The 26,969-nt window shown below is 41.9% G+C and overlaps 1 protein-coding gene across 1 annotated transcript; it reads left to right on the forward strand.

Annotated features, from left to right (window-relative positions):
* The first annotated feature begins 489 nt into the window (after positions 1 to 489).
* On the forward strand, positions 490 to 23,756 carry GPRIN2 (G protein regulated inducer of neurite outgrowth 2). Its single transcript, XM_063131645.1, has 2 exons — positions 490 to 598; positions 21,671 to 23,756. The coding sequence occupies exon 2, from the start codon at positions 21,684 to 21,686 to the stop codon at positions 23,424 to 23,426; it is 1,743 nt and encodes a 580-aa protein (XP_062987715.1). The 5' UTR covers positions 490 to 598; positions 21,671 to 21,683; the 3' UTR covers positions 23,427 to 23,756.
* Positions 23,757 to 26,969: the final 3,213 nt, after the last annotated feature.

A 26,969-nucleotide genomic window follows, 5' to 3' on the forward strand; every position in this document is an offset into this window, starting at 1 on the left:
AATCCCACTATCCCTGGCAGTAAAAAAAAAGAAAAGAAAAGACAACAATAATAAGCTAAATTACTAACCATTTGCTGTCCTTTCAGGACCCCCAAATCAGTTGCTTGAGGCAGCTCCCTCACTCTCCACAATGGTAGGGCCGGCCCAGAGTGCCACCTCCTTAACTTCTTCCTCACCCCCCTTCCTTCCTTGCTGGCTTCCTCCCTCTCTCCTCCCTTTATTTCCCTTGGCTCTGCACAGGCCCAGTTTCTCTAATCAGATGAAAGCAGCAGGATTATCTCTGTCCCTCGCTGCCAGTCTCCATTTTGTTTCCTCTCGGTCTGGGGAGGGGGGGGGGAAGGAAGCACTAAAGTGGTGTGTGGGCTCACCTGTAGATGGAAAGCACTATGGGCTGTTCTCTTCTTCCCTTCTGGCTTTGATGCCGCTTCTTTCTTCAGCCTTGGTCCCTGGTGGGAGTCCCCAAAGGGAGGCTACAAACTCTCTCTGAAGATGGCTTTCCGGTTTTCTCTTTGATTTCTGAGCATCTTTTTCAAATCCCCTCAAGGCATCCTGGCCTGTGGCAAGTCTGGATGTGAAATCTCAGTGTTTTGGAGGGAAGGTAAGCGCTGCTGCAGACACAGGCTCTGTTTTCTCCTGCAATTGAGAGTGAAATCTCATTTTAGGAAGTGTGTGTGTGTGTGTGTGTGAATAACAAAGCTGATCATGCGGAGATTAGAAGAGCTACAGAGACAAGCCCCTGAGGAGGGGTAGGTGGGAAAACCTAGAAGCAACAAAAACGGTGTGCCTTTTGTTCTGGATGAGAGAAGACAGCTCTGAAAGAAACTCACTAAGATGCTAGGAAATGCTTTGAATCAGTTCTGACACAAGAGTATTTTAATTTTCTCTTGCAAACGTCTCTGAGCTTTTGCTAACTGTCCATCCATCCATCTTCCCCCTTCCCCAGAGAAATTCTAAAAAGCATTTTCTCGGGCTCGTACGTGCTTGAATTTGTACCCTCTGACCCTCATGGCCATGCAGCTTCATCCCAGATAGAAGGAGTGACTGGGTGGTTATTTGGAGGGAAGAGAAATGTACTTTGTACATGCTCAGAGGCACTCACTATTTTGTTTATTCCTGAAAACAAGATTCATGCTGTAAATAGGTTCTGCGGCTACGTTTACACGTGGGGCCTGTGTCTCAAATTAAATCCCTGCTGCTCTTCATGTGTCTTGTAGTGATTTCATAACAGGTGCTTCTGTTCTTTAATGTTTTGGAGATGCTCAGCTGGTGGGTGCCTCATCTGTTTTTATCTAGTTATTAAATGAGGTAGCTGGGGAAAGAGAAGGAAAGCACTGCCTTTTTTTGTTACAATGTCTTATCTGATGATAAATCTCCCTACATACCATGATCAGTTATGTACTGCTGTGAAAATATTAATACTATCAATTTTCTGAAAGAAAATTAGTCAGTTGCATCATTTTCTTCTTCCTTAGCCTAACTCCACTAATGCTTCCAGTACCTAAACTTTTTAAAATTATTTTTACTGAAGATGGATCCTTTCCTAGTTCGCAGAGATCTAAGTTTTAGTAGCTAAAACTATATTGTTACATTTCAATGGCTGTTGACTATTTTGCTGTTGACAAAATATGGAATGCAATGGCAGACCTGAAACGCTGGAAGTGTGTGTGTGTGTGTGTGTGTGTACACGAAACAATACATTGGCAGTGTGCATTCATTTACCAGTGTATGTTTCTGTATTTTTTAAAGCTGGGCCTGCTCAGTGGTAGCAATGGGGAAAAAATGTTAGTGAGAGCTCTGAAAGGGCAACATGCATTTTGGGGAGGATGGGGAGGATGTCACAAGTCCCCTTCCTTCAGGTAACCACAGGGCTGCTTGCCTCCCTGCCACCGCTCTGGGGTCCACCTATGGCTCTTGTGCTTTCATCACAGGGGTGTCAAACCATTTTCGTCCTGAGGGCCAAATTCAATTTTGGAGAAGGTCGGGGTGTGTGTGTGTGAATGTGTGCGTGCACATTCCAGTTGGGTGCTGGGCCAAAGGCAAAAGGGGAGGGACCAAAATACCAACATATTTTGGCTTAAAGCTCTTACTATCAGTAACTAAGCCTTCGGAGAGGTATTTCAATCTTTTAGAATGGGGGAAAAGACCCACAAAAGTCACGAAACCATAAAATGTTCAGTGGTTGAGGAAAGGGCATGGTTGTCTGGAGAACCCTGGAAGGTCGGCTTGGGAGCCTGTCTTGTAAAGATTGAGCAGGTGAAGCTTTTCCTAGCAGGGAGATATATGATGGGAGAAAGCACATCTGCCTAATTCTTGTATTTCAGGCTGCTACTAAAAGCACAGGATTAGAGCTTGTAAAAAAAATGTTGATAAGCCTACATACATCTCTCTTCTCACTCCGGTAGCTCAGGAAAATACATAATTACAAGGTTCTGTTGCCTGGGATGAAAATTCAAACACTAAAAAGAAATAAAGAAAATATAGGAACTATTTATTTATTTACTGACTGACTGTACTTTTAAACTGGCCAATAAGTGAAGTTTTCTGGGAACAATGCATTAAAATATGCATTACGAATTGTGATATGTTGAATAATAGAAAAGTGCTTTTATTGAATGTGCATAACGCCCAACATGAGACCAATGTACTGGACAAATTAATTTTCAAGTCAAATTTTGGATCTGTTTTGCATGATGGCCGAACTGTAGCTGAACAGAGAGTTAGGAAGATGTTTCAAAGGTTAAATCCATATATAAAGGAGGAGGAAGGACGGGTACCTTTACAGCCCCAGTGGTATGAACGTTCCGGGTTGGTCTCAAATGTTTTCTGTCTGAGGTGAAGGACACCACCCAGTCCCATTCCATGTATCCTACTTCTACACCTAGGGGCAGCTGACTAACTTAGAGGGGTGCAGGGCGGGAATCATGGCACACACACCTCTGTCCCCCACAACTTGCCTCTTCTCCCTACTACTGCCTAAGGCAGCTGCCTCACTTTAATGGTAGGTCCAACCCTGTGCATTTTTAGTCCATCCCACTGAGATCAATGGGCTATACTTGCAAGTAATTGTACACAGAACTGCAGCTGTAGTTGCCAGTGTCAAGACGGTAGCAACAGCATAGGTTTTTCCTCCACCAAATTGTCATCTACACAGCTTTTTAAAGAATTATTTTTAACAGATTATTGTCTGCAATTTTAAAAAAAATATTCCAGGACCTCTTTTTTTTATGATTATGGTGATTAATATTCTAGTGGGGATTAGGGAGACCAGATGCAAAAGACAAGGCTCCTGTACCTTTAATAGATGTGCAGAATTCCAGCTGATGCAGCTCAACTCACGCAGAAGTGAGGAAAACTAGATTGTCAAAATTTCCTCTGCACAGCTATTAAAGGCGGAGGAGGCTGCATCTGGTTATCCTAGTGAGAATTGTAGTTATTATATGATTTCAGGACTGGTCTGACAACAGCTTACACAAAGAAAATTGACATTATCTTCTATTGCTAGAGCTTGAAGATCATGCTGTTGAATAAAAACATGCATGGGCTTATTTATGATTCTGGCAACCCAGTCCTAGGCATTTTGATTTATAAATAAATCCAGTTGATTCCAGTCAAGCTTGTTTCCAGGTAAATAAACTTTGCATCACATCAGGATATGATTATTTACTTGGGCAGTGGCAGCCTCTTGATTGAAAACAGTATTTATCCATCTTCATTTGGGAACCTTTATTATGTTTCATTCTCCCTTTGCCAACACTGTGAAGTTGGCTGCACAGATTCCTGCACAGTTCCTGCAAACATCTGTGTGGACAAGGTAGGAAGAAAACAGGCTGAAGCCTTTGATGCATGTGAACTGCAGGACTCAGATGTGTTGCATGAATGATCCACAAAATAAGAACATAAGAGCCATGCTGGATCTTCCTTAGCATGGTAGTTTCCCTTACTCTTGCGTAAGTTCGCACAGCCCCAATCCAGCTTTAACCAATCTGGGAGGGTGGGTCATATCCGTGTGAAGAAATACTTCCTTTTACCTGTCCTGAATCTCCCATGAATCAGAGAGGAATAAAAATGTATCCCTAAGATACATGCCGAAGAATCATGCAGTATAGTGTTTTCCCCATGGTACCATCCAGGTGTGTGTGTGGGACTCCTTATTTAGAGAAAACTAAGATATTTGGGGGAGAAGGTGAGCCTAGATGCCTTCTCCGTGACATGATCGTTATCTACGTGCAGGGTATTAGAACTTTTCTTTTGTGTGGTGGTGTGGGGATTGAAACATGAAATTGCCACTTGCAATAAATGGTACAGTCCACCAAGAAATATACCATGTGATTCTGCTACATGTGAAGGCTGGCTATCAAACTTCTTTTAGTACACGCCCCCATGTTACCTGCATTCAGATATAGCAAAATTTTACTGATTACATTTGCAAACTTAATCCAGTTTCAAATCTTTTTAACAGTTTTCACTCCCAGCTAAGGAATCCTTAGGAACTGTGATGTGGCTGGGAATCGCTAAAAACATTGATCAGTAAATAACGTTACAACTCCCAGACTGTAACCTTATGCACACTTACTTGGCAGAAAGTCCCACTGAATAAATTCTAAATAAATTCTGAATAAATATGCATAGGATTGCATTCCCAGGGTACTTTGAGCAAGCCATGAAAGGTATTCACCGGTTTGAGCGGGGAGAGCATTTTGAGGTCCAACACTCTTTTCCCTTGGTTGATCATTTTTGGCACTGCCTTCTTCACTGGTGATGAGGAGTTCTACAGAAATCTCTTTGGATAATCTCATGGTTAAAACCAGGGGTGTGTTTTTAACCATTGTTCTGTACATTATTTGGTTTCATATTGAATAGCTGTTTGAAAGTAGGTCTGGATTATTGTTCAAGTGCTCTCTCAGGGATACGTTTGGGTCAATCTATATGTTATGGATTGATCAATGGCAAAAGTGAGCATGTATCTTATACAATCATGTTTACACTGCTATAGAAGTGGCACCTTCTAAAAGTTACATTGGACTGTTTTCTCAAGGGATGTGCTTCTAAAATGAGAGGTGATGTTGGGGTTCAGCCCTGTGTGAGCACTTTTCCATCTGCTATGGAGAAAGCTCTGCTTCTTAACTCTAAGTGTCTGGGGACAAGTTGCAGTTGCTCAGTGATGATGAGGGAAAGGCACTTGGTACATATTCAGAGACACTAACTTTCTTATACACTACTACTTAAAGATTCTTTTAAAATAGGGTATGACCACAGATGGGGTGGGGTGGTACTATTTGGTTGTGGTTAAAGGAGGAGTGCTGAGGGTTCAGGTTCAAGAACAACAGAGCTAGAAATATTTGGGGGTGGGGGTTCCACTCAGGCAGCTGGAATCAATACTAACATGCCCGCTTAGTAGGACACAAGTATGGCCTACTTATGTGAGCTTTATAGCATCTGAACAGGATACACGTGCCGACAGCATTCCTGTGGAGCATATTATTATATTATGTATTGGATCATTTTCAAGAGTCTAACTCCACTGTAATGACAATTGGAAAAGTCAACACACCTCAGGGGAAAAACAGTTTGTCTGAATCATGCTTCTTCCATTAAGCATTGGACTTATACCTCTTTCAAAGTGAATTGAATGCCTAATTGTATTTTTGCACATTCTTCCCCTTTACCATGACTTTTCCATTCCTCCTGCCCCTGTGTCTCTCCACTGTCAAATTTTAGTCTGTGCTCTTCTTATGTTATTCAATAAAACACCATGTAGACTGATGGTGCTATATGAAAAATACGGGATAATACAGTATGACAGTCTATTAATTAAGGTGCAATGGATATGCCATGTACATTGTTGTTGTTTATTCGTTCAGTCGTTTCCGACTCTTCATGACTTCATGGACCAGTCCACGCCAGAGCTTTCTGTCGGCTGTCGCCACCCCCAGCTTCACCAAGGTCAAGTCTGTCACCTCCAGAATATCATCCATCCATCTTGCCCTTGGTCGGCCCCTCTTCCTTTTGCCTTCCACTTTCCCTAGCATCAGCCTCTTCTCCAGGGTATCCTGTCTTCTCATTATGTGGCCAAAGTACTTCAGTTTTGCCTTTAATACTATTTCCTCAAGTGAGCAGTCTGGCTTTATTTCCTGGAGTATGGACTGGTTTGATCTTCTTGCAGTCCAAGGCACTCTCAGAATTTTCCTCCAACACCACAGTTCAAAAGCATCTATCTTCCTTCGCTCAGCCTTCCTTATGGTCCAGCTCTCACAGCCATAGGTTACTACGGGGAATACCATTGCTTTAACTATGCGGACCTTTGTTGTCAGTGTGGTGTCTCTGCTCTTAACTCTTTTATCAAGATTTGTCATTGCTCTCCTCCCAAGAAGTAAACGTCTTCTGATTTCCTGGCTGCAGTCAGCGTCTGCAGTAATCTTTGCGCCCAGAAATACAAAGTCTGTCACTGCCTCCACGTTTTCTCCCTCTATTTGCCAGTTATCAATCAAGCTAGTTGCCATAATCTTGGTTTTTTTGAGGTTTAACTGCGACCCGGCTTTTGCACTTTCTTCTTTCACCTTTGTCATAATGTACATTGATAGCAGTATAAATCAGTATGTCAATAATACTAAAGGAAAGTGAAACTAAGTGCTAAGTACAGAAAGAACTTTTGAGCTCTTCCTATTTTGACCCTTCTTAAATCTGTAGTCCAATCATATCCCTCAGCATCAGTTACTTTGACTTGGAGCAGGTTCTTATAGCAAGTTTCTTGGTCAATTACCCTCCAGTGCAATCCCCTTCAGTTTCACCATGAAAAGACAACATTGTGCTATAAAAAGAGATAGAAGACAGTGCCGTCTTGTGGCTGTATAAATGAAACATATAGAACTCCTAGTTAAAGAGGGAAAGGAGGACGATTATGGGACGAAAACAGAAGCTAGAAAGCTGCGGCAAAGTTGTGGGTTTTTTCCCGTGTAAAAATGTTCTAGAAGAGGGTTTTGCCTGCTCGTTATTATGTCAACGTTAAGGAGACAGATCTGCCTGCCTGGGTAATGGACAGGGTTCAGCCACCCCTATAACATTCTGAACCAAAGTAATTGAAGGGTGCAATCCTATGCATGTTTAGACAGAAAAAGTCCTTCAACTCCCAGAATTCCCTAACCTGGCTGGGGAATGCTGAAGATGTAGGAGTTTCCCCACCCCTGTCTAAATATTCATTGGATTGCACCCTAAATGAGGTGCAAAGAAAAGCTAAATTTGAAGACTTGCATAAATTGTGTGCGTGTGAATGAATTCCGCTTGTGCTGGTGAAGAGGGTAAAGAGCACGACAAGGAAGACCACCTTTCCTGACCAGGAGGACCCTGCCCTCTGGCTTCTGAGACTTCTCAGACACAGGGGCTAGAAATGTGCCATAAGAATCCTGACAGTGTTGACCTGTAAAAATTAAACCAATATTTTAGCTATTAAATAAAGGGGAGAGGGACAAAGAGTTTGGAATTGCTTGGAGGACTGTTAAAAATGTTGATTTCAACTGTTTGTGTGGCGTTATTGCTCGCAAACATTGAAACTGCACAGATAGAAAGAGAGCTCAGATAGAACGAGAAACCATGCTTAAAAAGAAAATTGGATGATGCTTTAAATAGTAAGCTTGACCGAGTCTGAATGTGCACTTTGTATATCTTTAAAAAAAGAGTTGCTAAAAATTCCATTCAAAAGAAACACCTGCACCAACATGGAACATTAATCGAACTATAATCTCTTTTTTTTTTCTTTTTTGTAAACCTGCTTAGGTAATCCCTTGTGCAATTAGGAAAGTGGAACAGGAATAGGCCGAGTGTAAATTAGATTGACACCATCCTCTGATCAAGCCATATGGAAGTGGTGTTCCGTAACTACTAGGGAACAGCCCTTCAGTGAAAAGCAATTGTGACTTCATCCATTCATATGTGTCTTCTCACATTCTTGAGGTGGATTAACAATGGTACCTGTCACAGTAGGGTACTGTTAAATTATCTGGGTTGTATAATTTTTCTGTATTTTATTACTTGACTAAAAGAAACATATATGTGTATAACTAGACTAAAGCCATTTTTTGTGTTAAGACTTGGTGATTTTCAAAGAACTTCAGTTCAAAGGAATTTGTGAAAACAAGTACCATCGATCAAGGAAAAGAGAGCTATTAGGAACTGAAGTTACAATAAAGCATAGCTACAACAGAGGCTTAAACTGCTTTAATAGTCATCTTTCTTTTTAGGGAATCCTGGTAACGGGAGTTCTGGAGGGAGAAGCAAGGTATCTTTGAGGAACAGAGAATTCTCAAACTACAGTTCCCAGGATTCTTTAGCTGATGCCATGACAGTTATATGGTATAAACCAACATCAGGTTCTAGAGAAGATATATCCACAGCATCTTTATTCTCAAAATGCTGTGCCAGACATGATCTGTAATGGGGGAACTAGTCCATCCTCATCCTTCTTGACTTTCCCCCCATCTTCTCTCTGATGTCCATTTATAACAGGGGTGTAGAACTCCTGCAGTCACTCCACCAATTGTTTGGTAGTTTCCTGGCTTTTCTGCAGGGTTTTCTCCCATTCTAAAAGGCTGAAATATAGGGATGTGCTCCGCTTCTCCTCGGACCGGAGAAGCAGGAGCGGATCGGGGGGGGCTTCGCCTCCCCTTAAGGCGGAGGCGAAGAGGATCGGGGGAGCCGCGGAGCAGATCGAGGTGAAACCGGATCCTTCGCCTCGATGCGGAGCTCCGCAAAAAAGGTAAGGGGGGGTTACTTGGTCCTGCCGCTGTCGCTGCCGCCCATGCGGCGACAGTGGCAGAGCCAGGTAAGGGGAAGGGGGTCTTACCTGCATCCGTCCGCGGTCCCGTGGCTGCTTCAACTGAGCCCGAGGACTCAAACAGGAAGACTAGGCCGCAACTGTGGCCTAGTCTTCCTGGTTGAGTCCTCTGGCTCAGTTGAAGCAGCTGTGGGACTGCGGACGGATGCAGGTAAGGGAGAGGAGGGAGGGGGTCTTACCTGGCGCCACTCCCCACCACTGCAGAGCTCCAATTCAGAGTCGGAGCTTCGCAGCGGAGTGGAGCGGCCCCTAGGCGGATCGGAGCGGGCCCGATCCGCAATTTGCAGATCGGGCGCGAAGAGGATCGGGGGGTCCGTGCACACCCCTACTGAAATGCCTCTCCTACGGTTTAGTTACTGACTGTATGAGCTTTAAGCTAAAATATGCAGGTATATTTGGTCCTATGCCTTTTTTGCTTTGGCCATGCCCCGCAATGGAATGCACCTCTGAGAATTTTGCCCTGGGGCTGAAATTGTGCTGTATGTGCCCCATAGATACTGAAGTGTTCCTATTTGGGTTTTATTATAGTTCCTCTTTAAATGTTGTCATTAAAATCTTACTTTCAAAAATTCCTTGTATAACAGACTAGTTGTCAAATAGCTCTCTACATGCAGGGTGTTGGAACTTTTCTTTTGTGCGGTGGTGTGGGGATTGAAACATGAAATTGCCACATGTAATAAATGGTACAGTCCACCAAGAAATATACCATGTGATTCTGCTACATGCGAAGGCTGGCTATCAAACTCCTTTTAATACATGCCCCCATGAGTAATTGAGACATGGAGAAAATGATGACTTCTGAATTGCCTTTCATCTTGTTGAGGTTATACTACAACTTACTTAATAGTCAAAAGAACATATGAAAAGCCCTGCTGGATCAGACCAAAGTTATGGTTGCACAAGCATAGTTGTGCAACCTGTTGTGCATAACTCTTGTGCAACCTGTTGTGCAATCCATTGTGCAATGCATTGCGGATAACCCTTGTGCAACCCAGTTGTGCAACCACTTGCACAATGGGAAGATCCAGTGGAGCTCTGCTAGAGCTGAGTTTGTGGAAAGACACCTTTGGATACTTTGGATACTTTGGTTATGTATATGTTCATTTCCTTGACCATCAAGGGACCATTTAGATTATGGAGGATGTGTTCCTAGTATATTTTTGTAAAGATATTCTTTTTGCCAAGCTGCCCTATAATCTTTCAATATCCGTCTCAACCCCACTTGCATGGATAACTGCAGTATTTTGTAGTCTGCATATCACAAAAGTAGCACTTTTTGTGACATCTGATTCGGGGAAATATGCTATTTAAACTCTGTGACTAAAATAATTGTAAATTGTAAATTTTAAAACAAAGAAAGGACCCATGAGAGAGTCTAGCATTGCCCCTGAGGATTAAACTGTCTTTTCTTTATGTGTTAAGGCTTTCAGTACCAATAAATAGCCTTCTGTCAACATTTGAGTTCCAAAGCTTCAACCATAATCTCTCAAGATTAATCCTATCAAAAGCTGCCATGAAGTGCTGCATAAATATATCTTTGGTTTCTTCATATCTTTACTGATAAGGTAATTGAGAGTATAAGGTTGGTCAGTCATACTTTCCCTGTGTCCAGAACCTGCCTTATTTCCTGAAATAGTATTATTCTTGACTGAAACTTCAAAATTATTCAGAAGGAAACCTGTGTAAAGATTTGAAACAGCCTCCAACATATAAGGCTTAGGGTGACTCCCCCACTCCTTCCTTTTAAATTGGTATTCTAATATTTATTTTCAACCTTTGGGGAATCTTACCATGCATAAACAATTTTTCCAGTGCAGGTGCAGAATTTGCCTGACAAAGACATGAGGGAGTTTCTGTGGACTGAGGATCATTTTGGTTTGAGATATTAATATTAGAGTTGTTAACCAAATTTTGGAACTTCTCTAGATATAAAAACTTATGCAAAATATACTTCTCATCTCTCAGGCAAGATTTGACCATCTAATCCCAATTTTAATTATTGTGAATTTTGCTCCACAAAAAACCTGTGGCATTTTTGTCTACAGCGGCCAACTCTAATCCTATAACTGTTTTAAATTGGTATTTATTGATAGGTTTTCTGCAGCATTGCTCCATTCTTTTTTGCTTTATTTAGAGGTATTATCTGATTTAAGTTTCATTACTAACTTGAGCAATTCTCAGTGTTTTTTCTCTATTTATCATTGTACAGATTTATTTTAGGATGATTAGAAAGATTTTGGAATTGATTGACATGGCTCTTAACTTTTGAATCGGGATATTGTAATAACATAAAATTCCCTCCTACTCCTCTGGGAATTCACTTTCCACTCTAGCAGAATGAAATGGCACAGAGTTTATCATCTTCCTCAGTATGGAGAGATGTATTGCATTTCTAATTAAACTCTAGTTATTATTTCTAAATTTGCATCTATACATATAAATTAGCACATGCAGATTTTATGCAAATGTGTATCATCTTTTGTTCCCTGTTTTTGTGACACATAAGTGACAATGCATTAAGTGGCCACCTTACCTCTGACCATGTGAGCATGTTTTAGCTGATGCAAATTGTAATGCAACTTAGCACATTACTTCTGACTGCCTTGGCAACCAGCCTTGCCACTAAGTTGATCTTTTTTGCTAAATTGAGTGTGGCATATCTTTTGTATCTTTGTTTGTTTTTGGCTGTTTGTAATTATTTAATGGTTTGTTATAATTGTAAGGGATTTTGTTTTAATAATTATCTGCTAATTAGTAATATTATATACGTAACTGATTATTGATTTGGGGGTGATTTAAACTGTTTTGTTTCTAATTATTGTCCCAGATTGAATTTTTAGGGTATGGTTTTTATTTTATTTTTATTATTTATATGGGTTTTAAGCTACCTTGAGCAGAGCAATGCAGAAAGTACACAAATTAAAATGGAGGGTGAATGAAATTTAGCTTGGATATTGCTTAACGAGCATGTTGAATTCAGTGGACTGACTTCTGAGTAAACAGGATTGAGCTGTGAATTACATATCGAGTTGTGGAGTAGCTTCATTAATCAATTCGCCTTTGGTGAAGACAGACAGATCCACTAGACCTGTCTAGAAGACAGTTACTTGAAACAGTACTGTTCTAGATTTTTTGGTACTCTGTTGCTGATATTCAGCAAGTCATGAAGACTTGTTCTATGCCACTTCAGAAACACATGCTAGTTTTTAAAAGTTAAAAAATTCTTTAATGTGTTTTATTATTTGCTTAACTGTATTTGTTTTTATTGTGTATGTTGCCCTCAGAGGTTTGGCTATAGGGTGACTCATAAATGGAATAAATAATATGCTTGGAATCACTTGTTTGAAAGTGCTCCCCTGTCAAAAGCTCTTTGCATATGCAATGCTAGCAGCTCCTGGAGAAGCTACAGAATCTCTCTTCTTGATAATTTATTTATTTATTTATTTATTTAATTACATTTATATACCGCCCCACAGCCGAAGCTCTCTGGGCAGTTTACAACATTTAAAAATAGTAAACATGATAAGCAGTTTCTATGTGCAGGGGCGTTTCAGGATGGGCGCATTCAGGGCCGGTGCCAGACTATTTTGCACCCTAGGCAATGCAAGAGCTACTTGCACACACACACACACACAAATTGCCAACTTCAATTCAGCTGTTCAAGAAGAGTTTCTGAACTATTATATTTTCCTTTTATTCTGTTTTTTCTTAAAACAGCTAATTTGTATAAAGCTGTGACCCTTAAAGGGCAGTACTGCGCCCCTCTGAGGACTGCACCCTAGGCGGCTGCCTAGGCCTAATGGTAGTGCCGGCCCTGGGTGCATTAGCCAGCAAAGAACCCTCCAAGTGCATTCTGAGCCCTTGCTAAGTGTTCAAACAACCCCTGAGCTTGTCTGTATTAGTCCATTATTGTGTCATTTGCTGTTATATGGTTGTATAATCTAATCTACACCTGAGAGCCAAACTAGACATGACACCATTCACGTAATTTGCCATTGGATGCATGTTTATGTTTTTAAAAAGAAGTAGCCAGCACAGGGGCCCTGATCCTGGTTGGGACCCTTGGGGTGGGTGGGTGGAGCTTTAAATCTTCCTCCTGCTGCAATCCCAGTTTGAACTGCTCCCACCTGTTATTTGCGTTGAGTACAGCAATGGCTCATGCTAATGGAAGCTTCCCTTCCAACACAAATCCCCATTTGCAGTCTATTTCTGAGGTTTTATGCTACATTTAGTAATGAAGAGCCACCAATCTTGTCTTGATGCCTGTTGGTTCTACTATTGGTCAACTAGAAAAAGATTTTGCAGATCTTTATATCCCAGAAACAATCCTGTTCATTTTTCACCTTCTATAATTTTTTTAAAAAAATTGAGGGTGCATCCCTCTATATTTCCTGGACATCACATTTCCCCCCACTCTTGATGTCTTTGTATTTTATTGAATTTTGCATACGTCCACTCATTTCACAATCATCTTTTTCCAAAATCTCCTTCCCAATTATCATAATTTGGCAAGATTAGCCATGTATATTAAGGGCTGCATGTGGTGTGATTTTAAAACAAAAGCATTAAGCTTGTCTCCAAAATACAAAGTAGGGCCTAGAGTGCTGGGCGTTCAGTTTTTTGAGGGCCCTTGAACAAGGCACCCTCAATGGGTCCCCTCCCTCATCGAGTATCTTTTCAGCACGATTATCATCAGCTACTACTGCTCCTCATCCTCTTTCTCATTGCTATCACTGGTTTGTTTGCCAAGCAGAGAGTCGGTGAACATGTAGGCAGTGGCATTCTACAGCTTCTCCTCCTCACCACCACCTGTGAGAGGCAGATGAACAAGCAGGTTGCAATGGTGAAGAAGAGAAGCATCTCAAGCGGGTTCTTATCAGTGGGTCCCTGTTGGTGTGTTGGCCCTGGGCAATGCCCAGCCATGCCTACCCCTGACACCAGCCCTGGAGCCTGGTTATGTAGAAAGGAGGAAGCTTTTGTGTGCATGTTGGGCCCACTTTACAGTGCCTCACAAAACATGATATACAGGGATAAGAAGAATGAATTGCGTTAAATTAAATAGGTAAGGATTTTAATGGAGGTGCTCAAGTACAGACAAGGATTTAGGCCTTATTCAAGTGTTTATAAAAGAGGTGTGCAGCTCTGAAATAGGATAGGGCAAACAGCTACTGACCTACATTAAATACAACCAGATTTTGGTTTATTTGCTTGAACAAGATTGTTTCAAGTGCAGCTAAAAGTAAAAGGAAGGTCAGTCTGGGCATTAAGTAAAACCCAGTGCAGTGATTTGATTAGTAGCAATTTACCATCTGGAAGGAAGGACATTTTTAAGGCCATCAAAAACATATACTGGTTTGTTTGTTTTTAATTAGGGAAATTTTATTACTTGTCACAAAATGACGACAACACTTGGGTAATCCTTTGTGTTACGTATGTGGAATCCTTGGGATTAGCCAACCCACCTGACACACTTGGGAGAGGGAAGGAAAAGGGTGGCTAGTTTCCATATGCTGCTATCCTGATGGTACTAGCTTGATGTAACAAAATAAAACTCGAACAGGCTTTTTCGTGTGAGTCGAATTGTCCAAATCTCATTACGAATGTGGAAGGATCAAATTACTGAATTAGGCTTGTGGCAGGAGCAGGAGGAGAATTTGTTTGTTCGTTTTTTTAACCAAAGCTCTTTTCCTCTTTTGCCTTAATATGCAGTACAACACACTCCTGGAAGGATCTCAGGAATGCTTTGCAAACACAAATTAAACTTTGGGTGTGGGAAAAGACCTTATTCTCCCGTTGCAGTTATGTAAACGGAGTCACAAGTAGATTAAAGAGCATTCAGAGGCTGTTTTTACACCTGCCTTTTCACCCGGGATTGTCCTGGGATCATCCCTGTCCATTCAAATGACTTACAGGGGATCCCAGGAGCAGGCAGGGATGATCCCTCCATTTGCCTGGGATAATCCTTAAGTGCAGAAAGGACCAAAGTCATACAGTGAACTGGTGACTCAATCTAGTAAAAGAAAAAAGTAAAGACAAAGGTTGTGGGAAGAAGGGATTTTTTTCATCATCTTAAAAATGTTTGAAAGGATATTGTGGCATATTCTTTCTACCAGACAGTAGTCTGGAAAAGCTATGGAAAGGGCCTTTCATGACCATCTTTTTGTGTCCAATAAATGCACAGTTTGTGCCCTTTTGCCTTTCCTCAAAGACACTCTTCTATTTCTGTTTTACTACCACTCAGTCAGCACTCCATTTGCGTCTGGGAAAATGTGATTTCTTCCCAGCTAACACATCCATTGCAAAATATTTACAAGATGAGCGTTGTGCAATACAGTGATTACCGCAGGAGCTGCTATTGTGAACCGCTGAGAAATTTTATTATATTGAACGGTATATAAATGGCACTAATAAATAATGTGCTTTAGCAAACACCATAATTTTAGTTTTATCATAGTTTTAAGAAATTAATTTCTACAATAATATCTCAGCTTTTTTAATAGTCTATGCAATATCCCTATGTGTGTATGGAATAACAAAACTGAATCTCCTGCGTATAAAAGAATTTACATCCTGTGGAGGGGAGGGGAGGAGAGAGAAGATAGTACATCCACTATATTTATATAGAAACCGAGTAAGAAACATGCTAGCAAACACTCCTGTTTTACCCCTCTGAGTTGTAAGCTTTTCTGTTGAAGTACCCAGAGAGTCAGTGCATAGTTGCATGAGCATAAAGCTCTTGGATTATAATAAAAAGTCTCTTGTCAATATTTGTGGCCTGCAAATTATCCCATAGTCTGATCCTGTTTACTAAACCAAATGTTGATGAAAGATCAACAGTACCATTATGTAAGAACTTGATATTGTGCTACTGACACTGGATCTGCAAGTATTTTTACTCTCTAGAAAGGCCTTAAGTTATCCTGAGCCTGTTTACTACTGCATCCCCCACCCCCAGTATTGTCTCTGGAGACATCGAAGTTCCATCCTCTTCTACCGGTATTTGAACCCAGGATCTATCACAGCCTTTCCCAACCCTGCACTAGAACATGTGAGGACAGCCTGTAATAGCAGCAGGGGAAAAGCAGTCTTGATATCTGGGGAAAACGGCACATGGGAATGACTCTCCTTGCACAGCCCACACACCCCGATTCTGCTGGGAAGCAGGACGTGTGAGGAGAGTCCTCCCTGCATGCCCCATTGTCCAAAATTGGGCTCCCAAATTTGCTTGGAAACAGCATGCATGTGGATGATTCTCCTATACCTTGTATGGCAGTGGCAGCAGCACAGAAGAGGGAATTGAGGTGTTGCCCATGGCTGTGGGTTACTGATCTCTGGTTTAAGGAAACAAGGCTACTTGCCCTGATGGTTGTGTGCTATCTCCAGTATTTGAGGCAATAAGCCTGTGTGCACCAGTTGCTGGGGAACATGGGTGGGAGGGTGCTGTTGGATCAGACCAAGGGTCCATCTAGTCCAGCACTCTGTTCACACAGTGGCCAACCAGCTATCAGCCAGGGATGAACAAGCAGGACATGGTGCAGCAGTAGGGGTGTGTGTGGTGGTGGTGGGGAGATGTTGGCTGATCACTATGTCCCAGAGAGGTATTTATTTATTGCATTTCTATACTGCCCAATAGCTGAAGCTCTCTGGGCGGTTTACAAGGAGGTTCTTCCAGGCTCAATTACCCTTTTATTCCGGTTGGCCACTGTGAGAACAGGATGCGGGACCAGAGAAGCTTTTTGATTGATCCAAATCAGTTCTTGTTATGTTCTTAACATGATTCAGCTTCTAAAATTATATCTTAATTATGGGAAGTACCAAAGAAAGATGATAATGCCCATTAGAAACAATTGGATCCATTGTGTGGAATACAGTATATTAAATCAGCCTTTCCCCAACCTGTTGTGCTCCAGGTGTTTTGGACTACATCTTCCAAGCAGGGCAAACTCTGCCAACGATGGGGAAAATACTGCTGTGTATAATATTGTGGTGGAAAACCTTCTAGTGAAATGGTCATTCTGAACATGTGCCTTATCTGCATGCGGTGATGTTAATAAATTCTAGCCCCATTTGCCCTGTTGACCTTTGTCTGTTAATCAGAGGTATTGCTAAGAAGATAGGAACTACTTAAAGGAGTGATTCTGAGACGCCAAGCCAGATGTAGTTATGGTCCCAGCCTATGAAGTGGAACAGCTTCCCGGCCTTATGCCAGCCAGGGCACTGGACAGTTGCTGCCATTAGGTCTAGTGGTCTTGGCCCAGGCCCTTTCTACACCTAAGGATTATCCCAGGCAAAAGGAAGGATTATCCCTGCCTGCTCCCGGGATCCCCTGTGTGTCATTTGGATGCACAGGGATGATCCCGGGGGGAAAGGCAGGCTTAGAAACAGCCACAGTCAATTAAATTTCTAAGCTTTAATCCTGTTTTGTCGATCTCTGTTAACACCACCCCCTTGCAGCTAGTATCAGAGCTTCATCCCATGTACCTGCTTCCCTTGAATTATCTCCTACAGTGCTAAGCTGTCACTGTTGTTGTTGTTGCTACCGGGCGGCTAGATCCTTTGCTTACCAGGAAATGGGTTTAAGGGGGGAAATGTAAAAATAAAAATAAATCAACGGATGACCCAATCTGATTCAAATTTGGTGTGCTTAAAGCTCTTCTTAATATCTATTACTGTGCCAATTTTGATGTCTTTATCTTTAAAGCTTATGCAGATGTAAGCATTTGTTTATTTCTTCCTGCACCCCAGTGGCCTCTCGGAAAACAACAAATGATACGCTCGAAAACTAGTAGCAAAATATTGCACTTCTTTTGGTTAAGAAGTGCAAATAAAGCAGGATGCCTGGGAGTACTTCATGGGAGTACGTCACAATAAAAGCAGATTATAAACTGGAAAATTTCTGAGTCCTTTGCACACAATTCGCAGTGATTGCACAGTATAAGGCTGGTGTGATAAAGCTCTCATTCTATGAATGGCCATAGCTTTCCCTCAGGGCACGGGAGAAGTGCTACAATTCCCCTGACTTCAGCAGCCTAAAATGTTTGAAATAACATGTGGACATTTAGGGGGTGGGGAGTAGTGGTGATGGTGGTAGTCGTAGGAATCATATGAATGTCTAATTTAGGTGACCACAAGAAAAACGTTTTAACTGTGATGCAGGAAGTCCACATTGTTGTATACACGCATGCGCACACATACTGTTTACAATATTGCAGTTAAATGTTTATGCTTTTTGCTTCCCTGGACTTAGAAACATAGGAAGTTGCCATATACTGAATCAGACCATTGTCCATCTAGCCAAGCATTGTCAACACTGACTGGCAGCAGCTCTCCAGGGTTTCAGGATTCTTTCCTAGCCCTATCTGGAGATGCCCCGGATTAAACCTGGGACCGTCTGCATTTTAGAGGGCTAAAGTTGCACTTGGCCTGGCAATGTGGAATTCTCCCTCTTCTCACAGCTTTTCTCCCTATAGACTCGCCCTTTCTCATCCCTGTTGGTTTTCTTCTAGCTAGGCTCCAGTATTGGAAATGAGCTTGGCTGTGTCCTGTTGGCCCTTTACATTGAGCAGGGGGTTGGACTTGATGGCCTTTTAGGCCCCTTCCAACTCTACTATTCTGTGATTCTATGACTCTGCTTTACATACAAATGGGGCAGAGGAAGCTTGGGTCCTCTTGTTATCAGAAGTGGCTGAACAAAGCAGACTGAATCCAGAAAGTTGGCAAATATTAGAACCATAAACAGAAAGTTCTCTGGCTAGGCAACCAGAGAAGTATAAAACAGTTGAGCAGATCAGGGGCTCTTCCAGATGGAATGCTCCTAGCGCCACCTATCATGAGAAGGCATCGCGAAGCTATTCTGTCTTTTCTTTCTTGATGGATTTTTTGCTGTAAGAGAAAAGAAGAGAAGAAGCAGTTGGAAAAAACTAGAGGGGTACAGGTTGAAGATGGCACTGTCTGGATCCCCTGTAAAACCTCATGATTGAGGCACGGTGATGGCACCATAAAAGCCTCATGTGGAAGCATCCCAGGCTAGGCTTCTAATAGAATGAAACCACCACCACTACTACTAAAAACATATTGAACATGCTAGCTTTTTTATATACAAGAAACCCAGGCTAAAATGGAAATTTGTTTGGATTCACCTGGCTGCTAAGCAACATCCCTCCCACACTTGTGACCCCTGTGTGGATCCAAGACATATTAATCAACTCTGCAAGCCAAATGACCCGTAGCTTGCACCTGCTAACTGCTTTAATACTCCCAAGAACAAATTACGCTTGCACCTTTTCAGGTGGAGTGAGGGTGAATCCCTGCCATCACTATTCCAACTGGTCCAAGAGATAGGGACGACCTGCTTTGCATCATCACGTTTCAGGGCAGATCATAACTGAGAGGTTCTCTTGCATATTGCTTCCTAAGCAACGTTTTCAAGAAGTCGCTAGTAGTAATCAGGGTGTCTGTAATGAGCTTACACAGAGATAAGAACCTAGATATAGCAGCCTTCTTCTTGAGTCAATCTTATAAGTAAATTAAAATCACACTGCCCTTCTTGGAATAAAACAAGACATGTGGATACCTTGGTGTTAAAGTGTAGCTCCCTGCCTTCAATTTTTCTGTGTGCAGACCTGTCCCTTATAAAAGCATTCATAATACGTTCAATTACTCTTACTAAAAGGAGGTATAATTGTGTTGCTGTTTTCTTGTGATGGGGCTAAGGAAAGGGGGCCTCTGTTGCAAAAATAATTCAACAACTGGCCATCAAATTCAACCTTGTCAAGCAGCCTACACCATACTATACGTACTCACCTGAAACAATCTTGGAAAATGCAGATCACAAAATATACTGGAACAGAACAATTCATATGGACAAAACAATACCCTGCAACCTACCAGACATAACAGTTATAGACAAAATACCTGTTGACATAGCAATACCTAATGACAAAATATTGTAGAAAAGAAAGAGGAAAAGAGAGAATAATATACACCTATCAAAGTTAAAGAATTATGGCAACAGGAAAAGGTCACAATTATTCCGTTAGTCACATCAATCACTGGCATCACATCAAAAAACAATAGAGAAAACCTTCAGAAACTGGGCCTACCAAAATACATCCCCACCAACACACAAAAAGCAGTCATACTTAAAACATGTTCAACAGTCAGGAAATTCCTGAAAGAGTAAAAAGGCAACATGACTTGGCAAAGCCTGTCATGTCCGTCTAGAAAAACTGCCATGAGCGAGAAAAGAGAGAGTATGATAATAATATAATGTCACATATTCTAAAAACCTCCTCCCAATTCTCCATGATTTAATATGAATGTTATCTACATCCCTTGCTTTCAAGGTTGTTATTAAAACTATGCAGGTGATTCTCAGTTCTTCAGAAAGAAAAAAGAAAAACTTTAATTGGAGGTTTTCAGTAATTTCCCACATCAGCATCAACTATCAAAAGAGAATATCTAACAATATTTAGGTGCGAAATCTACAACTGTATTAAGTAGGTCACTGCTTTAATCATAACTCATAGGAAACACACACACACATACACACTCTTGTTGGTTTCAAACAAAGCAGTTCAGTGGAATTAGCAAAAGCATTTCCAGATCCCCTTCTGAAGCTAAGCCAAAAATAGTGGATGTTAATTCCATTTCTATCCTAATCCTTCCTCTGCTTGTCTAACTATTTTGTACTCATAAGTCATAACATATCCACTTCAGATGGCATTGCTGTGTACACATTTTCTTGCTTGCTGTGTACAAATGCAGATTTGTTCCAGATTTCCAAATGTAAACACCATGTTAAGGAATGGTATTAACCTTAATTTTGATACTGAGAAGCCAGTTTCATAACACACTTGGACTGCTTCTAAACTGAAGCACTGAAACTTAACTGTGGACTTAAATACCCATCCACCCCAAATTCTGTATCTGGAGGAGTTTGGGTTGGGGAGTGAGTAGGACAGTATAAGGAGGAGCGTGGCATTACAAGTGATTTTAGGAGGATTGATAGGGTGTATGGCAAAAGTAGCATGAGATCTGGTGCCACTGCAGTGGTGGGAGAGGGACAAAAGCAGCCTAGAACCTGATCTGCTCTTGGAAACATTCACCAATCCCAAGGAATTGAGATAAGAGCATTTTATGTACATATGTACATACACACCTCCACACACATAATAATACCAGGAATATTATTTATAGCAGGGGTGCAGAAGGGAGCTCTCCAGATGTTTTGGACTTCAACTCCCAGAAGCCCCTGCCAGCATGGCAAATGGTCAGGAATGCTGGGATTTGAAGTCAAAAACATCTGCAGATCTATTTTCTGCCTAGCCCCAATCTACAGGACTAGCTCTATGTTCAAAGGGGCCCTAAATGTGGTGCACACTGATGGGCTCCATCCTATGTCATTGGATTCTGGAGGGCTTATCTGTCAGTGGCAGCATTCCAATCAAAAGCTGGGTGGAAAATCTCCATTTAAATTTCCCACAATGCCTTGGTTGCATTGCTCTAGGGCACTGTGAGAAGTGGTGGCTTCCAAGACCCAGTTGCTGAGCACCAAATTTATTTTTTATAAGTGAGTTCAGGCCAGGCATCAGGTGGGGTGGGCAACTTGTGGCCCTCCTGATGTTTTGGCCTACAGCTGCCGTCAGCCTTTGCCAGCATAGCCAATGGTGAGGGGTCATGGGAGTTGTAGGCTACAAAATGGCAGCTTTTTATTAATTAAAATGTCCAGCTGATACTACAGTTCTGAGTTGTGATATGCAAAGAAATGAACTGATTTCAGCTGTGGATCAAAGCTGTTTGACATTTGAACTGCTTTTAATTGTCTGTCTCTTCCTCCCATAGACGCTCGTCTGCCATGGCAACGAACAGTCACCAGCTGCATACCCATTCCCCCCAGGAAACCTTAAACTCTGTCTGCCACGGTACTCTGAGTGTAAACTACCACCCTCTCTCCAAGAGCTCTTCACATCTGGCTGCCATTGGGCGAGTGGGCTCTGAGGAAAGACAGAGCAGCAAACAGGAGCTCCGGAAAAGCTTCAGCAGTTCCACCTGCCAGGTGAGGGAGGCCGATGTTGGAAGCACACCTAGTTCAGAATGGTCTTCGACACACTCGGAAATGGCATCCACCATCAGAACTGTGAGCAGCTTGTCTCCAAGTGACAGCATGCAGAGTACTACCAAAAGCACTAGCCATTTCCTATGTGTTGACCAGTCCTCAGCCTCTGCAGAAGGGATGGGTCCCAGAACGCATGCCAAGAGCAGCACAGCTGAGAATGTGTCTTCAGCCTTTGGTGTGAATCTGCAAGATGTGAGCACAATGGAAGGACTGGGAGCGGCAGTGCAGAGAAGCCTTTCTGACCTGACATGTAGCTGCAAGCCACAGAGTGCCACGTCCCACATGGAGACAAGTGCCACATACTCTGTGATGAGTTCCAACAGCAGCCACGGTGCTTCCGCAGGCAATGCAGCTTTTCCGAGACCGAGGTATGGATCAGACTCATATGAAAGTGCCCCGAACCTTCAAAGTCGGGTCCCAAGTTTGCCTGGAGACCAAAATGTGCCCACTAGCGTCTTTGACAATGTTGCTGTATCGCACAACGTTTCTGTTTTTACAGATCCTGGAGCATATCACACAGCTGTCATCGGATCACATGCACCTGGCAACAATTTCTCAAACCGGGCAATGTATGCTCAGGGTGGGATTGTATATAGTAACTTCCCACCCAGCATGTACCCACCTGGTATGATGGCCATTCATAACAACACTGCCGTCCCCTATAACATAAGGCAGGAGGGCACCATGCCAGCCTATTGTCATTCCTTGCCAATACCTTCTGTTCAGTTCATCCCACGCTTGGTTTGTTCAGTTAGTGAATCAGGGAAAGAACAAGTAAACCCTGAGTATTGTCCGTCTTTGCCTGCTGCTGAAACTGCCACCCTCCCAAAGTTGGTGTCATCTGTGAGCGAATCAGGTCTGGATGCAAAACGCATACTGAGATGCTGTAATGTACGTGGGGAACACATGATGCATCCTCAGCCTTATGTACAACCAAACAGGGCCCAAGAGGAAAGGAAGATGACATATGTGGTGTTGAATAGCCACCAAGATGGTGTTCATACTGTCATGAAGACTAAGGACACATGGACGATGACCTCCATGAATGACCTCACCTGGGGACTGCAGCCTCCACTTGAGTGCAAAGATGCAGAGGTACAAACCCTCCCAACAAAGGAATGTAAGTCTGTGGCAACAAGCCCCTCTGTTGTGGCAGAAGGCCACCCTCATGTCTTCCCAGAGGTTAGTCTGGAACCAGAGGCAGAGGGTGAAAAGTCTCCAGTGCGGGAAGTGAGATGGGATGATGAAGGCATGACATGGGAAGTCTATGGGGCAGCTGTCGATCCTGAAGTTCTTGGGTTGGCCATTCAGAAACATCTGGAGATTCAGATAGAACAGTTCCAAACGGAACCTGAGGATCTCTCTGGAAAAAGTACCGAGGAATTACCAGCTAAAGAGGAAAAGAAAACGTCTTTCAGGACAATGATGCATTGTCTAAGAAATCCTAGCTGTTGTGCCCGTTCCAGCACAGCAGTGGAATAACTATCCTAGGAGACCACACAACCCATTTCAAAAACAAAACAGTTGCAAATAAACATTGTGACTTTAAAGCTGATACGAATAAGGAGTCCCTCTGGAAATGGAAACTGTGACCTGGTCTAAAGTAGAACTCTACAAAGTAGAGGCTCCAGGGAGGGTTTTTTTTTAGTTCATATCCCTGATTGCTGATCTACACGTTACTCAAAATGCAGTGGTAGAATTCTGGACTGTTTCAGTTCAGATTGCAGATGGAATGGGTTTCTTATTTTTGACTGATCCTCCACATACAAATCTCCCTGTGTGTAATAAACTGGTACATGAGGGGCAGCGGTGTGGAGAAAGGGGGGGGAGAGAGAGAACGAACTCTGTAATGTGCTAGTTCATTTAGAGAGTGGGGGGTTTGCATGTACACCAATTTGAACATTGGAAAGGCTAAAATGAAAAAGAAGCTAAAATGAAAAACAAACAAATAACAGACTGTTCTCTTCCACTCCAGCCCTACTGAAGCAGTCCAGAATTGTACCATCACACTTTGAGTAATATGTAAATCTGCTTTGAGAAAGCAGGAGTGCTAATTAAACAACAACAACAAATATTGATTAGAAATGCCTGAATTTTAAAGATTGTATTACTCTACCCTTATGATCTAGTTTTGAATAATACTTCAAGCAAAGACTACTTTTTCTGAATGACTGACAGCCTGTACATTTATTAATTGTAGAAAACCTTTTTAAAACAAATAGAGAAAAGGCTGATTTGTGTATCCTTTAGCATTAAACTTTGATTCCTACATTTTGTTCTATTATAACATTATGTATGTAGTTTTAAACACTAGAGCTAAATTCCATTTTATACTTTTACACAGATGCAAATGGCATTAAGTAATTTATGATAAAGGCATAATACATAAGTATGATTGTTACTAGTAGGTTTATTGAATGACAATGTTGTGTACTATAAATCTGACTTTCCTCTAGACCGGATGCATTGTAAATCATTGTGCAGTTTTGTGAACATGGCAGCTTGGCAGAACATCATCTTCAGTTTCTTTGGCCGTGAGGAATTACATTCAAAATACCCGAGGGAATTGGTGCTTACACCGTTACCAAGGCACAAATGTACAGTGTTACTGGAGATACTTACATGAGTCACAAATGGATGTTTTACTATGAATGTAACCTTGGGTTAACCTGTCATTTCCTCCTATGGCTACTTCCTCCTACCCCCAGACATTAAATATAATGATTCTTTTGAACCGATGACCACAAGACAAAAATAAGACAGGGAAGGACAGCAAGACAGTGAGCTCAATGTCTTGTTAATTAAGAAAAATAAAACAGCTGTTCCTTTATTTTGCATACTATAGGTCTTTAGGTTACTGCTTGTGTTGTATCTATAATATTGTGCCTCCTAAGGCTTTTTCTATTGCTTTCGAAAAGGGATTAAAAGATAAGTGATTTTAAGGGGAGATTCAGGGAGGAAAATCCCTAACACTCATCTACATATTGGCTGCTTTAGCATGTAATGCTAAACCATGGTTTTAGTGTTACAAGAGTGAGGTTTGGGCTCATGTGTTTCCCCTCCAGCATGGTTGCAAGGAGACTTTTGGAAGTTTTCACTTCCATTTTTGCAATTTAGTGCTATGTCTGAACCCACAAACTGTGGGACATAGCACTAAATTCTGGTTTATGAGGTTGTGTGTTTTAGTAAACTGAAGTTAAGATTAACCACAGAATAGGATTTGGATATAACACTACACCATGGTTAATTAAAAAAATTGGAAGCTTCTGATCTCCTTAAGCCCATGCTGGAGGGTGGGCTGATGGAACTTGAAGGGTTCTCTTAATTGCAAACATGATGATTAAACACTGTGTTCAAATAGCCTATGCTGGCTTTTAACATTATGACTCTGAAAGCAGGAACACATGTTTTTCTTTGCAAAATTACAACACCTGATGACCTTTTAGAATTGTTCTATTAATTTATTTTTGGATTATAATAATTCCATAATAGTATTGTTTTGAGTTTGCACTGAGGTGTGATATAACCTTTATAACCTGGAGTGCCTCCTGAGGGATGATAGGCAAGTAGTTCTGAATGAGTGGATTCACCTTTTCCCACAGATTGCTTACCTCTGTTTCTATTCACATGGTAGCTGCTTCGCATCAGATGTTTTGATACGCTGCAATAATTCTGGATGTAATAACCCCACCTGTTCTGATTTCTGCAACTCTCATTTTCATCCAGGCATGGCTGCACCACATACCTTTGCAGTAAGTGATGGAGTATGGAAGACTCCAAATTGAATAATTGGCACTCTGGCCAATTATTTCTAGCCAGGACATAAATAAACTAATCTAAGATGTGTGGGGTCAGGAAGACCTGGGTCAATCTGAAGTGACAGAACTTTACACTACCTGTGCTCAGGAGCAACTCCTGTCTGCATTCACATGTTTCAAGGTTGAGTCCACAAGTTTCCAGATTTGAGACCTGCCTCAAATGAAGCGGAGTTATCCTGAATTGTGGTCACTATTATGCTGTAAGTGGAAATGGGCACTATTTGTGCGTATTATTATGATGGATGAAAGTATTGGTAATTGTTTTGCATGAACTTCGCCGTCCTCTTCTGACCCTGCACACCCTCCAAATCTCCGGCGGGCCAAAGATGGCCTGTCCCTTAGTTAAAGGAAGTCTCTTTACTTCCTTTCCTAGATAAGAACATAACATAAGAGCCCTGCTGGATCAGACCAAGGGTCCATCTAGTCCAACACTCTCTTCACACAGTGGCCAACCAGCTGTCAACCAGGGACCAAAGAAACAGGACATGGTGCAACAGTACCCTCACACCCATGTTCCCCAGCAACTGGTGTACACAGGCTTACTGCCTCAGATACTGGAGGTAGTACATAACCATCAGGGCTAGTAGCCATTGATAGCCTTCTCCTCCAGGAGTTTATCGAACCCCCTTTTAATTTGGTTCCTCTTAAATATCACACAGAGAAGGATCAATGGAGGAAGCTGGAGAATCCTGAGCTGTTGCTCGTGAGTCTTTAAATGCATTAATCCCATTTAATATGTGCCCTAACCAGATGTCACCTTTGTGCTTATCAGGCTCTCAATAGATTGCAGAGCATGCCCCACACCTTAAGCAACGTTTGAAGTATACAACAAGAACAAAAAGCTGCCCCTGTGACCAATTTACCACCAATAGTGTGGCCGTCTGTTCAGCTGCATAATCAAGCTGACATGTTGTGTCTCCCCTGTGCCATTGAAGACAATGTAATTTAATGAATCTGGGTCAAGAGCAGCTAGTGAATTAAATTGCATTTGCTGCCTCTTTTTTATTATTTTTTATGAAGAAGCTTCTTCACGCCACCTAGTGTTCCATCTGGAGAACAATTATTTCTAGCAAAGGACCTAGAATAAGGTATGTAGTTCACCAAAAACAGATACATGTACTGGGCTATTAGAACAATATTTAAAAAGCGAGCAAGATAATAAATTCATTAAGATCAACCAATGGGTAGTATCCAAGGTTAGTCCTAC

The sequence above is a fragment of the Elgaria multicarinata genome, chromosome 8 (genome assembly GCF_023053635.1).
Source record: "Elgaria multicarinata webbii isolate HBS135686 ecotype San Diego chromosome 8, rElgMul1.1.pri, whole genome shotgun sequence".
NCBI classification, from domain to species: domain Eukaryota; kingdom Metazoa; phylum Chordata; class Lepidosauria; order Squamata; family Anguidae; genus Elgaria; species Elgaria multicarinata.